This window comes from Eupeodes corollae, chromosome 1 (assembly GCF_945859685.1).
Source record: "Eupeodes corollae chromosome 1, idEupCoro1.1, whole genome shotgun sequence".
In the NCBI taxonomy this organism is placed as follows: domain Eukaryota; kingdom Metazoa; phylum Arthropoda; class Insecta; order Diptera; family Syrphidae; genus Eupeodes; species Eupeodes corollae.
The window spans coordinates 220,866,567-220,882,570 of record NC_079147.1 but is presented as its reverse complement, the minus strand read 5'-3'; the positions used below and the strand labels follow the sequence as shown (position 1 = coordinate 220,882,570).

Below are 16,004 nucleotides of genomic sequence, written 5' to 3'. Positions count from 1 at the left end.
TTTCGAATCTATGCTTAACGCGTTTTCCCATATGATTTTACTGTGCCAAAATATAGACAGAAATACATTTCTTTTGTTACTTTTGGAAAACAATAAAAAAGCAATCAAAAATGTTATAGCATAAAAGCTTTTTGGAGCAGGAAATTGCTCTTTAAGCGATGTTCTGAATGTGATTACGCAGAGCTCTTCATCAAAGAATTGTAGTTCGAGGACATTGATTCTTTACAGAACTACACGCAGATGAACAAGGACACACTTGAAGAATTGTTGAAAAAATAGAATCCAAAATATGCATGGACAAGTTGGTGTCATCTATTCGTTAACGCTACTTACCCTTTTGTAGATTCAACGTAAATATGGAGAAACTTGATGTTTATATTTTGTTTACTTTCTCTCCTTAGTTTCTTCGAAATAAGGCTTCTTGAGCCCTATTAATAAAACATGGATTTTAAAAATTAACCATTATTTTTGTAACCAAAACTACAAGAGGGCTTTTAAAAGGGATTTTCTATGTAAATATAAATCGACTAGCAGTCCAAATCTAGGATGTCAATGGCGTTGATGTTCAAAATACCGACATAAATCCATAATATAAATTAGAAGGATGACTTCTTTTTAAGTTAAAGACTATATTAACTTTGGCTTTAACAAGACTTCTTAAAAACGAACTGTAAACAAACAAGCCCGAAGCACAACAATTACATTTGGAGGAGCTGCCAATTCGTGAAGAACCAGGTCCTAGTAACTTACAATTCCCAAGCATTCCTTTGTGTAAGGAATATCAGGGATGGAGGGGACCTACCGTTTTTATGCCAGCTTTTTTCAATATATAGAAATACTTTTGTGGAATCTTTCGATTCCTTCTAGGTGGCACAACATTTCCGGCATGGGTACTACTGCCGTTTGAGTTTATTATAACAAAAATAAAAAAATACTAAACTTATCCAATTTTAGCAAACAATTTCGCTGTGAAATAGGTGTAATTATCAAACAATTCTCTCGGAACATACTCGCCCCTATCGTGAACATGCGGGTCAAGCGCACTTTCTTGACATTTGACATTTCTGCAAAAAAAAGCAACAACAACAAAAAGAATGATTTATGGAAGATGGATTTCTGCTACCCCAACCCCTACCATCAAAAAGGAGTTTGGTTGGCGGTGTCTCAAAGGACATTTTTCGCACAACTTGTGAAAAATCTCAAAACATAAGAATTAAAAATCTCCTATAAAAAATAACATTCCAAATATTATTAAATAGAATACAAACCAAATACTTAAGTTAACCCCCTCAGGGTAAGTATAAACAAAACAAAAACAAACGAATAAAATGATTTAAAATGTTTTTTTTTTTTTCATATTGCATTCTTTTACATTCAATTGTTTAAAAATGAATGTTCTACTTTTTTTTATCTGTAGCAGCGCATCATTATGGCTCTTCCTTTAGAATTTCGAGACATCTGCAGAGCCTGTATGAAAAGGCGCGACGATATGAAAATGTTTTTCTTTTCGCGGATTAACTCGGTCAATGTTGCATCAATGTTAACCAAAATAGCCCTCTTGCCAGTTGAGCCTTCGGATAGTTTGCCCAAAGTCTTATGCAGCATTTGTATTAAAAAACTCAATGACGCATATAACTTCCAGCAGATGTGTATTAAATCTCACATATCATTCAATGATATGCTCCAAACTCAACAACAATTCCCAAAGGACCCTGGCGATGTTGTTATAAAAAAGGAACCATGTGATTTAGCTATAACTTCTGTTGAATCTCAAAGTGCTGAAGTGTCCACATTGAGTGCTGATAAGAATCTGGATAAAGTATTAAAAGAACCAAAAATAGAGCCAGGAACTGAAGAAAATTCACAAGAAACAAACTACTCGATGGAAAGCTCAAAATATGTCAAGTAAGTAAATTTAATGTGAATTTCAAATACATTCAATGTAAGTGGTAATTTTGATTCAGGTCTGTGAATAAAACAAAAACATTCTCATGTAATTTTTGTCGGGATGTTTTTGAGACATGGAATGAACTAAATATACACATTGCGGAACACAAAGTAAGGAACAATTTAAGAGCAAGAGCAGATGATAGCAGGTAATATCTAAAAATCGTTTCATATGTATTTATTTATAATGAATATCAATCTTTTTAAAGTAGCTGTGATGTTCCAGAAAAAAGGAGAAAAACATCTGAAGCAAGCACATCCAAAGAAGTTTCTCCCTCAGAGCTGGGCTACGGACCAGGCTTTTCGGGCTATGATGGGCGAAGTGAAAAGTAAGCTATTACATACTACTCAGCACATTAAAATACGAAGTAGAGACACAACACCTTGAGCTACTAAGACTTTATAAGGTGATAAAACACAAAAATTAATAAAATTCAGAAGGACATAGAATGAAGAAAGAACACATGACAAAAGCACGCAGATGGTCTCCTATCTTTCTAGTAACGCTCCCAGACAACAATTTTAGTCATTACTTTACCAATACAAAATTCCGGCACCATTCTTAATTCGCTTCTATATTATCATTGTCTTGGCATAATAGTGAAAAATACTCCTTTGATTTCGTAAAATTATTTCTTTTTGTTTAAATTGAAGATGGTTTTTTTTTCCTTAAATCATGGAGAGTGTATAGGTATGTTTTTTTATACTAGTTCCAATACACTTTATTCCAAGCCAAGATCGTTTCTATTTTATTGTTCTATCAAAATTACACATCAGTCTTTTTTATCGACTAATTTTGATTGAATGGAAAGTAGGCACTAAAATTATCGCCTTTGTAAAAGAATTCCCAACGCACAGAAAATTTCGAATTAAAATAAAAAAAACATTCTCCTTAGTCGACAAACTTTAAAACGGGTAGGATGCCATTTTCAAGGTTGTGGACTCTCAGTTGTGTTCTTTGTAATAGCTTTCAATAAAATTAGTATCATAATAACTAACTATAGACGAGGCTAGGTGTATTCTCAAATGACTTCTGCAGAACCTGTATGGGCGAGGAAGAGGAGGAAACAGTTCTTCATCTTCTCTGTACATGCCCTGCTCTGGCTCGAAAACGCTAGAATTAACTAGGAGAATTCTTCTTTAACGATCTAAATTATATCAGCATAATCAGCCTCTCACCTTTCGTAAGGGACTCAAACTGGTTCTATTGAGCTTAGGAGGAAGCCTCAATATTTATGTGGTATCACAATGGGCCATTAAACTGGCCTAAGTGTGTCCGTTTCCATCTTGAACAGCCATTATAACTTAACCTAAATAACTATAAGAAAAAAATGTATTTATTTATTCCAAAATCATATCACACATCCATCCTCAAATATAAATCAATAGGCAGCTCCAATTTCTAAAGCGATTCGATTTGCAGCCAATAAATCGATACCCCAAAGGATGCAACTCGTACAGTATCTTGGTGGAACTCAGAACTGCAACGTTTACGAGAAGAAAAGAAACTTTTTAAAAAGCATCCTAATCAGCAAAATCTTATCGGTTTCAAAAAATCGAACGCCAAATTTCGTAGGAAAGTCAACATTTCTAAAGCAAACAAATTCAACGAGATCACATCAGCAATAAATCCCACTTCCTCCCCTTCGAAAATATGTCAAGAAATCCGTTGCCTTACAGTAACGTATACACCTTGCTCAGTTATGTGCATTTGAAAGCAAGGCCAACAAATTAGTATGCCTTACGAAATAAGTAACCTTTTCGCAGAAACTTGATCAAATCACTCCAAAGATGAATCCTTCTGTGATTCTTTTAAAATAAACAAAATAAATACGCCTTTCAACAATAATTATTTATAATAGCATATAGCAACATCCATTTCATTAGTCGAACTTGAAAGTTGTCTCTAAAAGTTAGAAGGCAAAACACCTAGCAGGGATCGCATCTCATATCCTATACTCAAAAACCTTGCAACAATAGCTAAGCACAGGCTTTTGAAGCTCAACAACAGTATTCTTGTCGCAGGGACCATTCCACAGAGTTGGAAGCTCGCAACTATATTGCCTTTATTTAAACCCAACAAACTACATAAAGAATTAACGGTTACCGTCCAATATCACTGATTCCATGCAGTTCGAAAATATTAGAAACAAATTGTTGCAAAAAGCCTGCTTTGGTTTTGGGAATCCAAAAACATCATAAGCTCTAATCAAGTCGCCTTTGAAGCCAATAAAGGCTGTGAAGACGCACTCGTACACCTGGATTAGTATATTACAAAGTCTCTATAATATCGAAAATAGTAATAATTTTGTCTTTAGATTTCGAAAAGGCGTTTGATAAGATTAGTATCCATCAAATCTTACACAACCATAACCATATTTGCGTCAAAAAGAACAACTGCTTTTCAAATTATTACCCTCTCCACAATGGAATCCCACAAGGATCTCCGCTGTCAGTTGTTTTATTCCTCATTGCTTTTGATGAAGTCGGTAACATAATTTCAAAACACCCCCAGCTCGATCACTGTATTTACGTAGATAATGTTTACATCTTATGCTTAATTGAACAACAAAATCTTTTTTCTAATGCACCTACGAATATTTTGATATTGTAACACCTCCCGTGCCAAATTATCCGTAGACAAATGCAAAACCTTACACGTTTGCCGTAAAACATCTTGTAAACAAATTAATAATATTAACATAGCCAATGTAAATAATTTAAGTATTTTAGGCATTATCTTTAGTGATAGATATAACTTTAAAAAACATTGTATTGAACTTAAAAGAAGCTTAGCTGCTAGGGCTAATTTAGTTAATTTCCTATCATGTAAGAAATCAAATGCTCATTTAAACACTCTATGTAACGTAACTAGATCGCTAGTATTAAGTAAAATTGACTAAGGCCTCTTTATTTATGGAAATTCCCCCAAAACAACGATAAACATTATCAAATCCCCATATCACCAGGCAGTACGGAGGAGTTTAAATACTTTTCCCATCACCCTTAGTGGAAGAACGCATATTAGAAACCAGAACTAAGCTATACACAAAACTTTCTTTTGTACAAGGTTCCATGAACAACGAAGACTTCAAAACACTTAGACAAACAAAATGTCTCAAGCGTATTCCATCAGCCATATTGATTGTATTAACCACCGCAAATTAAATGGAGCTTCCTATAATACGTAATGTTTAATATTTCCCAAGTTTCACAGCCTGTTGTATTAGGAAATCCTCTTTTATTATGGATATGACTAATTATAACAAAAGCAATATATCGAGCAGCATGCACCTATCCTTATTCCATGATATCACAGCTGAACTAAAGTCAAATGACTGGAATATTTTATTCACCGACGCGACGGTTCCAAAGTCCAAGGAAGCACCTCCTTTGCATCAACGTACGAAAACGGTTCCCTAATACCGATACAAACAACAAGGATAATCGCCAAACTTCTGGCAAATTTGCTCTGACAGTCAGTCGGTGCTTCATGCAATTCAAACCCCCAATATTACGACAAATATTATCAGTAAAATAAGATACCAACTTACAAACTACCCTAACAAATTAAAACTTATGTGGATACCAGGCCATGAAGGAATTTTGGGTAACGAGCATGCTGATAAAGCTAATGATGCTCATCTTTCCCCAGTCAAATAAGTCAAATACCTCCAGGTTTAAAAAAAGTTTCATTTATTGAAGAACTTGGTAATGATTTAAAAAAAATGAAGAATACATTGTTATGGGTGATATAAATATTGATGTTAAAAAACATAAATTATGTAAAAGATTATTGTGAGATGCTATCATCGTCGAGGCCTTTGAATGTCATAACAAAGTGCAAGAGAATTGATCCACGCAATGGAACTAAGCCCTTAATTGATAACATCTTATTTAGTAAAGTAGATAATCCAATTTACACTGTGGTATTGAAAACGGAACTACAGACCACTACCCAACACTGTATTACATTTAATCTCAGAGACACGCTGAAAAATAGATTGTTAGTAATGCTCACATAAAAAATTATAAATTAAACCAACTTATTGGGGAAGAAAATTGGATTTGGAAAATGCGGAAACAATGTATAATGCTTTCGCTTCTAAATTTTAAGATATATACAAATCAACAGTCACTACAAGAAATTCAAAAACACGCAAAAACAACCCATGGATAACATCAGAACTCATTGCTGACTGTGAAAAACGAGACATATTGTATAGAAAATGGAAAAACAACATAAAAAACAAAAGCTATGAAAACGATATTAATCCAAAAATCAAATTTGTATAAGAACCAATTCAAGGAATTCAAAACAAATTCGAGGAAAACTTGGGGATTGATAAATGAAATTCTAGGAACAAAAAATCTAGTATTGATGATACATTAGCAAAAAACTTTAAAACAGAATTTAAATCATTAGCGAATGATTTAGCTGACTTTTTCTCATCAAAATAGCAAATATATTGCATCAGTGTGATTTGAAAACATCAATACACACAAATACTAATCAAGTAAACAAAATTTTCACATATGCTACAGATGATTGTGAGGTTAACACGATTATAAAGTCACTTGGGGTGAATAAGTCTCCTGGAATACATGGGATAAGATCGGTCGACATTAAGAATAATGCTGATTTATTTGCTCCAATATTGTGCAAAATAATAAATCTAAGCCTAACCGATGCCAAAATACATAAACATCTTAAAACTGCTGTTTTAAGACCGATCTACAAGAGTGGATTGAAGAACCAACTGACAAATTATAGAACGATTTCAATACTCCCTGTCCTCGAAAAGCGTTTTGAAGAAATAGTTGTCAACAGATTGCAAAGTTTCATCGAAAAGCATTCACTTATTAAGAAAAGTCAGCACGGTTTTCAAAAGAACAAAAATACAGGACATCTGTTTTGTCAATTTGCTGACTGTATAAACGAGAGCTTAAATTTGGGACATAACGTACTTGTACTGTTTATGGATTGCATGTCAGACTATCTTCACAATCGAAAGTTCTCCGTCAAAATAAAAGATGTTAACAGTTAAGAAAAGAATGTCGAATATGGAGTTCGACAAGGATCTAATTTGGACCCCTTATGTTCATCTTTTACGCAAGTCAATCCCAAAGATCTACGACCTATACGTCTATCATCACTCCTTTTTAAGACTTGGGAAAGATTGATTGATATCCATTTAAGGGCAATTATTGATACAAGACTTCTGTCTTCGTCTCAACATACTTATGTAAAGGTAAATCGGTGGAAACAGCGTTACACACCTTAATACGCACCGTCGAAAATTCCCTCCATCATAAAGAGTTCACTATGGTTGCTTTCTATGACATCGAAGGTGCCTTTAACAACGTGGACACATCTGCAACACATCTGCACTAAATGTACAGAGTTCGCTTCGGAAGTTAATTCATGTAATGCTGACTAGCAGAATAATTAACTTAAAACTGGGCGACTCTTCTGGCAGACGATTCGTTAGTAGAAGGACACCGCAAGGTGGTGTTACCGTTTTTATCTTGACTTATCATGACAAGAATTTATACTCTTGGATAATTTGTCCATTCGTCGCAAGAGAAGAGGCAGTAGCCCTTGAAGAAAAAAAAACAATTTTTTTTCCTAGTAACTAGCGCCGAAAAATCACCATTAATTGTGAAATTACCGTTACCATAATAATAACAATAAAAAAATATTTGAAAAATTGTACCTCAATAGCATTGGAAACTCTGCATGACCTATCCCCAGTCATGATTCGAGTAACAAATTTGGTTATTGGATTTACTTTTTTGAAAATATCGTCATTATGGTCCTAGATCTAAGATTCAAAACCTCACCTTACAAAAAGTTGCATAAGTCAATAGGCTGTTTCTGGCTAGGAAACCCAAATCTGTTTAGTTTTTTTGACCACTTTTTGAAAATTTAGTTAGATTCTTTTTGAAATATAAAAAATATTTTGTGCTACCACTAATATTACGAAGCTTTTTTTGTTGTAAAGTTTTGTTTACTATTCTTATTATTAATTTCCCTGCAGTAATTCTCTGGACGGATTACCTCTCGAACCAATTTGTAATGTTCAAGTCAAAGATGAAATCGTATCAGACCAAAGCAGTTGTGAATATGATGAAGAAGATAACAACGGATCCGTTATGTAAGAAAATCTAATTAAATTTAAAAAAAACTATTTTAAATAATTATGATTCGTATGGTTTTTGTGTTATTTTTTTTAGAAATGAACACTTTTCTACAAATGTCGCTGATAATGATGAGGGTGAATGTAATGGCCAAGGTGGCGAAAACCACATCTATGAAAGAAATATAGATAATGAACATAATAATAAAAACGGGCGTAATTTCACAGACTCTAAGAGTGAAGTTTGTGAAATGTGCGGATTCAAGCCAAAAATTCCAGCTTTAATGCACGCTCACGTGCGAAATCGACATCCAGATAATTATATGGAATATGTTGAAAACTTGAAAGCGTGAGTATCATTAAATATTTTCGAAAAATCGTTGTTTTAAATGTGTTTTTTGTTGTTATTGTTTTTGTTTGTCTCTGCAGTTCAGGTGAATGGGTTGTTAAATGCAGAATTTGTGATGTGTATTTATTTAGCAGCACCATATACGGACAGCACTTGAAATACACCCATTCGTAAGGAATCTTCATTTTGTATGAATTCCATCAGAATAATTACAAGTTTTTGTTTAATTACAGACAAATTGTGAATGATTGTAGTGGATATTTCGAGTGCAACCATTGCGATCAAACATTCAGCAGTAAAAATGATTTCTTTTTACACAAGAATCAAGCTCATAAGTACAAATAATATAAATGATTCATATGGAAATGGGCATTTTTATTATAGAAGTGTTTTTATTTTTCTATTTCACAGCATGCGCCGAATTAATAAAGCCAAGCAGTTATTTATTTGTCTTTTATGTGATAAACAATTTGCGCGGTATGTTAATCTTCAGCAACATGAAGAAACTCACGAGAGTAATGGAACATCGGCCATGGCTATCGGAGGTGGCGGTGGTGCTGGACGAGGAAGTGTGAGCAGAGTGAGCTCTGTTAGCGGTAGCAGTGCTGCATGTATTCCATTGAGCGGATTTTTGAGAAAGAAAGTGGTTGAACCACCACCAGAAGATGTCATAGAAGCCCCTCCAATTGTGCCATATTTAAAAATATCACCCAAAAAGTAGTAAGTTATCCAAATTTACCGTAAATATTGTACAACACAATTAATTCATCAAATTTGTATCTTATTCTAGTACAAATAGCAACATTACAACATCTGCGGGTGGAAAATTCCGCTGCACTGGATGCGACAAATCTTTCGCAACAGAATTCGGTTTGAGAGTTCACATTGGTTGTGTCCACAAAGGTATGGAGAAGCTTCCACCAAAGAAATCAACATCTGCCTCTGTTGCTCCTCAAGCCAAAAAACCTTCTCCCCCACCACCACCACCTCCACCAACAGTTACCGAAAACTTTTGTGAAATTTGTGAAAAACAATTCGATTCAGCATTGGATTGTGCTGTTCATATGAAGAAGCATTACGAAGTAGCTTACACCTATCGAGAGTAAGTAAAATCCTGTCTCTTTTGTTTCTTCTCAATTTATGTATTTTATTTTGAAATTTTTGATTTATTTTTCTTTCTTTGTTTTGTTTTTTTTTTTTTTATTTATTTTTTCTTTATGTTGTTGACAAAATAAACATCTTAGACGACCGATTCGATGTAAAGAATGTAAATTCCAATGCGCTCTTCGTTCAGAATTCACAAATCACATCAAACAAAAACACAAGGAAATATACAAAAAACGTATTAATGGCCTAAAAACTATGGCTCCCAATTTTGAAGCCTGTAACATATGTTTAATGCCACTTTTCCATACAAAAACCATAAGGCATATAAATTCCCATTATATGTCGGAGAACGAGAAGAGAGAAGAGTAAGTTTTATTAAGTAGAAGGTTTCAGCTAATGTTTAATCATAAAACGATCTTCTAGCACTTATAAAAAAAAATATTAGTATTTTTATAATTATTTTTTAGCTTAATAAATAATTATGCCGGCCAGCTTGGTTGTCAAAAAACCTCTATTAATATAACTTACTAACTTAATTCGGTTTTTGTCTTATGAGACAGAAGTTGTTGCATTTCATTCCATTTTCAAAGCTCATTAGTTTCAATTCCTGACATCTTGTATCACTTTTTAGCTGCTTGAATAATCATTATTGTACTATACCCAGTAACTAAATTGAAAATTAAAAAAATAAATAAATTAGGAGGCGCAACAGTCCTAAGAGAACCAAATAAAATAAAAACTAATAACACTTAATTGTTCTCAATATTTTTAAACGCTACGTTTTAACAATATCAATTATTATTTTTCTTTCAATCGTGATAATTTATTCAATATAATATTTTTTAAATAACTTAAAACAATTTTGAAATACTCTTGGAATTATGTATTTCATTAAAAAAAAAATTATTTTCTATATATGTAAATGTTTTCCTTAATTGTTTGTATTTTAAGGTAATTAAAAATTACTTTATTTTAATGCTTTAACTTAAAAATTCTTTCTTGGAAAAAAGTATTTATTTAATTTGTTACTATTTATTTTCTCTTCTAGCACCGATACTGCATTAGTAGCAAAACTCCCTTTAACCATTTCAAAATCAATTAAGAATTCACCAAAGGACCATTCTACAAGACTTAATCAAAATGGCAAAACTATAAAATATAAATGCAAAATTTGTTCGACACTTTATCCAGATAAATCATCACTCATGAAACATACACTTATTGTACATAAGAAAAATGAGTAAGTTTAATTATTTTATAATTATATTTAAAGCAACACATATTCTTTTAAAATAAATTATATCTTTCAGCGGAAGAAAACATTTTAATTGTAAAATTTGTTTTCGATCAATTTCTGGATTGCAAAATTTTAACTCACATATGAATTCACACAAAGGTGAACTTCCCAAAGCAACTCCAAAGAAGTAAGAGAAAATATATTCAAAGATATATCCTTAAATAATATGTTCCTATTTTGTTTAACATATAGTAGCCATGCTTGCCATTTATGTTCAGGAATTTTTGTCGAAAGAGAAGATCTTCAGAAGCATCTTGTTGTGGCACACAGTTTTAATCCAATGATATTTTATAAAAAATAAGAGATATACGATTTTAGTCTGACTTTCTGATATATGTTATTTAATATAATTCATAATTTATTAATTTTTTGTTCAAAAAGAAATCCATTGAAACACAAAAAAAAACATAGTTCACCAAAAATTCCATACTAACACACCATTCAAGTATTAACAGTGTTATTCGCGAAGAAAATGAATTACCAGTAAAAATATTTGTGAATAAAAAGTCAAGTATTTGTTAATGTACCTACCTACTAAAAAAATGTGTATACGTTTTGTCTTACAATTAAAAAATCATTCCCATTTTAAGTTTTGTTCACATTCTATCTTTGAGTGTAATTCGCAGCATAAACGTATAGACAATAGAGGTGAATATCACTGTAAAGATATTTAACAGACAGAAGAAGAGCGGTCATAATGTCTGCGATAATTTAAATATAAGGTAAGTTGTATTACTTGTTTTAAATTTGGTCTCCTATATTTTCAAAAATCCATATTAGGAGGATTATTATAAGACGATAGTGTTTCGATGATAGTCTAAATTTAGTAAAAATGGGTAAACAAAGCTGTTAAATGAAGCCGAAAGGTCCAAAATAGTGAGTGTGGTCAATCAATCCATTGAATTTCCAAAAAAATTAACCGCAGCCGCAAATTTATTTCCTCATTCTTACGAAATAAGCATAGCTGTGGAAAAAATATGGAGGGCCAGCCGTCTTCTGTCACTGCAAAGAATTATTTCCAATGCTGAACATTTAAAGCGTCTTAAAATAAATTAAATTAACCAACTTCAAAAGACGCAACGCCTCGATTTTCTCAGAGCGTATATGTCCTGGACGAAGGAGTAGCAGCTTGTTGTCTTTTCAGACGAGAACAAATTTAATTTGGAGGGTCCTGATGGTTATGTTTACTACTTTCATGATCTTTGAAAGGAAGAGTATACTTTAGATGGACTACACAGCTGTGCTAGTGGTGTCATGGTATGGGGAGCTATAACGTACTATGGCACATTTGAATTACAATTTCTTACTCGTCGTATGAATGCCACAATATACAATTGTGTATTAAGAACGGCGTTCCCTGCAATCGAGGATATTTTTGGGCCCTTAGAATGGAAGTTCCAACACGATAACGCCCCTATCCACACCACTAAGGTCGTAAAGTATTAGATTGAGCTCCAAAAAGTACCCTTTCTGAAATGGCCGACATACTCGCTGTAAATGTTAGGAATTAAAATTAAAAAAAAAGGTGCAAGTATTCTCTTATTTGTCATTTTCCAGATGGGTGTTCTAATCAAATGTCCAGAAAAAAAAGATGATTTTTCTTATTAAGTTCTTTAAAATTATGTCATTTATTTTCGAGGATAAAGCTACAAACTTTAATGGGCAAAATGTCCGTTTCAAATGTTTTATTTCATTGGCTTATATAAAGCTCCAAAGACAGGAAGCATAGGTGGCGCTAATCGGTTGTCGGGCAGTGTAAATAGGTATCGACTGTCAATCATTTCCAAATGTTAACTATTCAAACTAACGTACAAATGTTTCGGCGTAATTAAGTTTTGTTGCAACAAATTGAAAATTTGTCGGATTGTACTAATGTTTGACAACGATTTTGGGCTTTCTCTTGCACAAAGCTTGGTCTTCCCAAAATAATTTTTGAAACTCAAGTTATCTCCCCTATGTATAAAATTGAGTCTTTTCTTCTTCCCTTGGAAAGAATTGGGTTATTACTCAGACATTTTTTCCAAATACCGTGTTCAAAATTACGAAATGACTCCCCAGGTTTGGTAGAATATCATTCACGAGCTGAAAATGTCGATACTTTTCAGATTTTTCTGATTTTCTCGCGATTCGATTAAAAAAAATTCTTATAGAGATACTTTTTTCAGTGTTTTGAAATTTCAATTTTCTCGGAAATTTTGATTTCTTCAGTTTTTATTCGCGAGCGATAGGAAAAATTAAATTTTTTTCGATAGTTCCTGCAGTTCCATCAATTCTAGTGTCTATCGAACTGGGTTTTTGGGATCTTTTATACATTATTACGAAAAAATAGTGTCAAACTTTCAAAAGAAAAAACAATGTTATATCGTTAACCTACAGCGATTCAATCGTGTGTAAATGTCAAGTGTGTTGAGCGCTTTCATTCAGCATTCTGTAAGACGAAAGGAAACGACGACAATGAAAATTTGCTCACGACGAAGAAATGGAAGTTCGCAAAACTAAAAGTTTCCTTGTTAAATAATTTATTTTTATGAACATTTTCAGTACTTTATTTGCCATAGTTAAAAACAAAATAATCGTCCACATTTGCAGTTGAAATTAACGAATCAAAACGAGCAGTTGGTAGGGGATTTCTGAAAGGAATCATAAAACTGACATAAAAAGGAAATGGAATTCCATAGCTGAGCAGCTGAACAGCAAAGGTCCTATCTTGTAAGAGATGGAGATGGTTTGCAAAGGGTTTGAATCGCTTATTTCATTAATGTAAAAAATATTTTAATGTTTGCTTTAATCGGGCTTGGGCCGACTTTAAGTTCAAAGTGAAGAAGAAAATAAAAAACAATTCAAAAGGAAAACTGGAGGAGGTCCAAACCAATTGCAAATTTTATCTCCGTGGTGGTGCAAATTTGATTAAATACAAAACAGTGGTTAAACCCAAACGGAAATACAATTGGTGTATCCCAGCCCAATTTACTTCCAAATACTTTGTCGACCACATCCGGACATACATCAACTAGAGCTCAGGCTACAGATGCATAGAACATAGAAGATGGGTTCGTAATTGGATGGTGAAGTTTTGGAGCATCAACAACCGGAACAGCAATATGAAATTGAAGAGCCTGCTTTCTTTTTCTAATTAATTGTACATTGAATATGAAGCTCTACAATTATATTTTAATTTTAATTTACGATCGGTTCTTGAATAGAACTTTTATGAATTTTCTGTAATAAATTCGTGTTTTCAGTTCCCAAACAAATTAATTTGTTCGTGAACACATAATTTATTTGTAAACTAAATTTGCGAACTAATTAAAAATTTAATTCCTGGTTGAGATCTCGAACGAATTTAGTTTGCTCGTTCTCCGAACACAGATTCATAATAATTCTTTTTATTATTTCACAAGAAAACTTTTTAAAAAAATTCACATGAAATATACGTTTTATAAAATTACTAATTGGCGACAAAAGATGTTTAATTGTTGTAAGTTAAATGCATGCAACTAATCAAATGTATTCACATAATTTTATTGAGAAAATTTTATCTACACATACATACATATATAACTAATACAAAAATATTAACATTGAATGTATACTTAAGGCGGATTTATTTACGAAACTTACATATTACATAAAACTTGAACCGTCTGTTTTGTTTATTTTTGTAATAAATAACATACCGTCCCCTGCAATTCCAATATATTTTTATATTTTTTTTTGTATGATGCTGTAATGGGTGTTTTTTTAGAAGGACGGGTTTTAATCTAGCAATACTTTTTTTGGAGCTTGTCTTTTTGACAGCTGTCATTTGAATTATGCTAAGTTTGGTATGACTTTTGCCATTTCATAATGCATGCAAATCGTGCAAACCAAAGACACTATATATAGAGAGAAACCAAAGACAAACATATTACTAAAATAGGAAGAAAAACTTTTGACGAGCGCATTATCTCGTTATGGACCTATGCATGCAGTGGCCATCAAGATCGTGCGATTTAAAATCGCTGGAATATTTTGTGTGTAGTTATGTGAAGTCTCTTTTCTTTCCAGATAAGCCTGAGGTGATTGACGACTTAAGTTAAAAAATTGTTCATATGCCCATATTCTGCATTTCACTTATTGTGAATACGCTTTGAGAAAGTGAATTGGGGTGTTCCACAATTCGTTATTGTGAATAAGATTTTCGAACTTGCGAATGGATGTTCTGTATTTCGGTGTGTTCCATTTTTTGAAGGCATTCAAATCACATTTTTTATTTCTGTGAATTAATCTTTGTTAGCTTCCTTCTGCTAGGAATCGGAGGGTTGCAGCAAGTGTTTAGAACATATAAAAAAGCGTCTGCTTAATCTAAAACTACAATGATAGCTTTAAAGAGGAAATCAAGAATTTACTTAATTATCAGAACAGTTCTACACACTTACATTGTGTCAGGTAAATCCAATATATTTGATATGTCTTCCAAGATTCATCTTCTTCTCTTCTCTTGAATTCTGCTTCCTTTTTTCACTTAAAGCTGCCAATTATATTGCATCCATCGTCGAAACAGCAAACATTTTACTTCAGAAACAAAATAAAAATAGATGATCCTTCTGTTATGACAGTTCGAAGTTTTCGAAATCGATCGAATTTAAGAACATGCAATTTCATTTCACGTGAAATTGAAAAGTGATTTCAAATTAATTTCGATCGAAATTCGGAACATGGGCGATATTATTAAATTATATGCGTTTTATTTTTTCTTGTAAACCACACGTATACAAAAACGTGAAATTGAAAGGTGATTTCAATTAATTTTCGATCGAAATTAGGAACATGGGCGATATTATTAAATTATATGCGTTTTATTTTTTCTTGTAAACCACACGTATACAAAAACACCCTTTATTAATCGATGAAAGTTGTTTTTTTTTTAGAGTCATGTGATTTTGGTTTAATTTAAGATACATCTTCATTAAGCTTTCGTTTAATTAGGTAACTGGAACGTTACTTGCTATCAAAGCCTTGACTTAATTTATAGTGATACAGAAAGTACTTACTTTTTCAAATCGATATATTTCTACTGTATAACAAAATATACTTTTTAATAAAATATCTCGTCAATAGATAATTCTTTCCTGATGGTTGATGGGAACTTAGATATAACCTTTTTAAAGGTTATATAAAGTTC

At 32.5% G+C, this 16,004-nt stretch overlaps 1 protein-coding gene across 5 annotated transcripts; it reads left to right on the top strand.

Annotated features, from left to right (window-relative positions):
- Positions 1-348: 348 nt before the first annotated feature.
- On the top strand, positions 349-11,429 carry LOC129942289 (zinc finger protein 564-like). 5 transcript variants are annotated; one of them, XM_056051159.1, is made up of 15 exons: positions 349-890; positions 955-1,294; positions 1,418-1,905; positions 1,965-2,096; positions 2,157-2,276; positions 7,989-8,105; positions 8,185-8,436; positions 8,517-8,606; positions 8,670-8,771; positions 8,848-9,156; positions 9,227-9,538; positions 9,681-9,908; positions 10,592-10,783; positions 10,854-10,967; positions 11,036-11,429. In XM_056051159.1, exons 3-15 carry the CDS (start codon positions 1,430-1,432, stop codon positions 11,139-11,141), a joined length of 2,550 nt encoding a protein of 849 aa, XP_055907134.1. In that variant the 5' UTR covers positions 349-890; positions 955-1,294; positions 1,418-1,429; the 3' UTR covers positions 11,142-11,429. The 5 variants fall into 5 exon arrangements, with proteins under 5 accessions (XP_055907134.1, XP_055907135.1, XP_055907132.1 ...); XM_056051157.1 differs by having other exon boundaries at positions 350-890; positions 1,421-1,905; positions 11,033-11,429; XM_056051156.1 differs by having other exon boundaries at positions 350-890; positions 11,033-11,429.
- Positions 11,430-16,004: the final 4,575 nt, after the last annotated feature.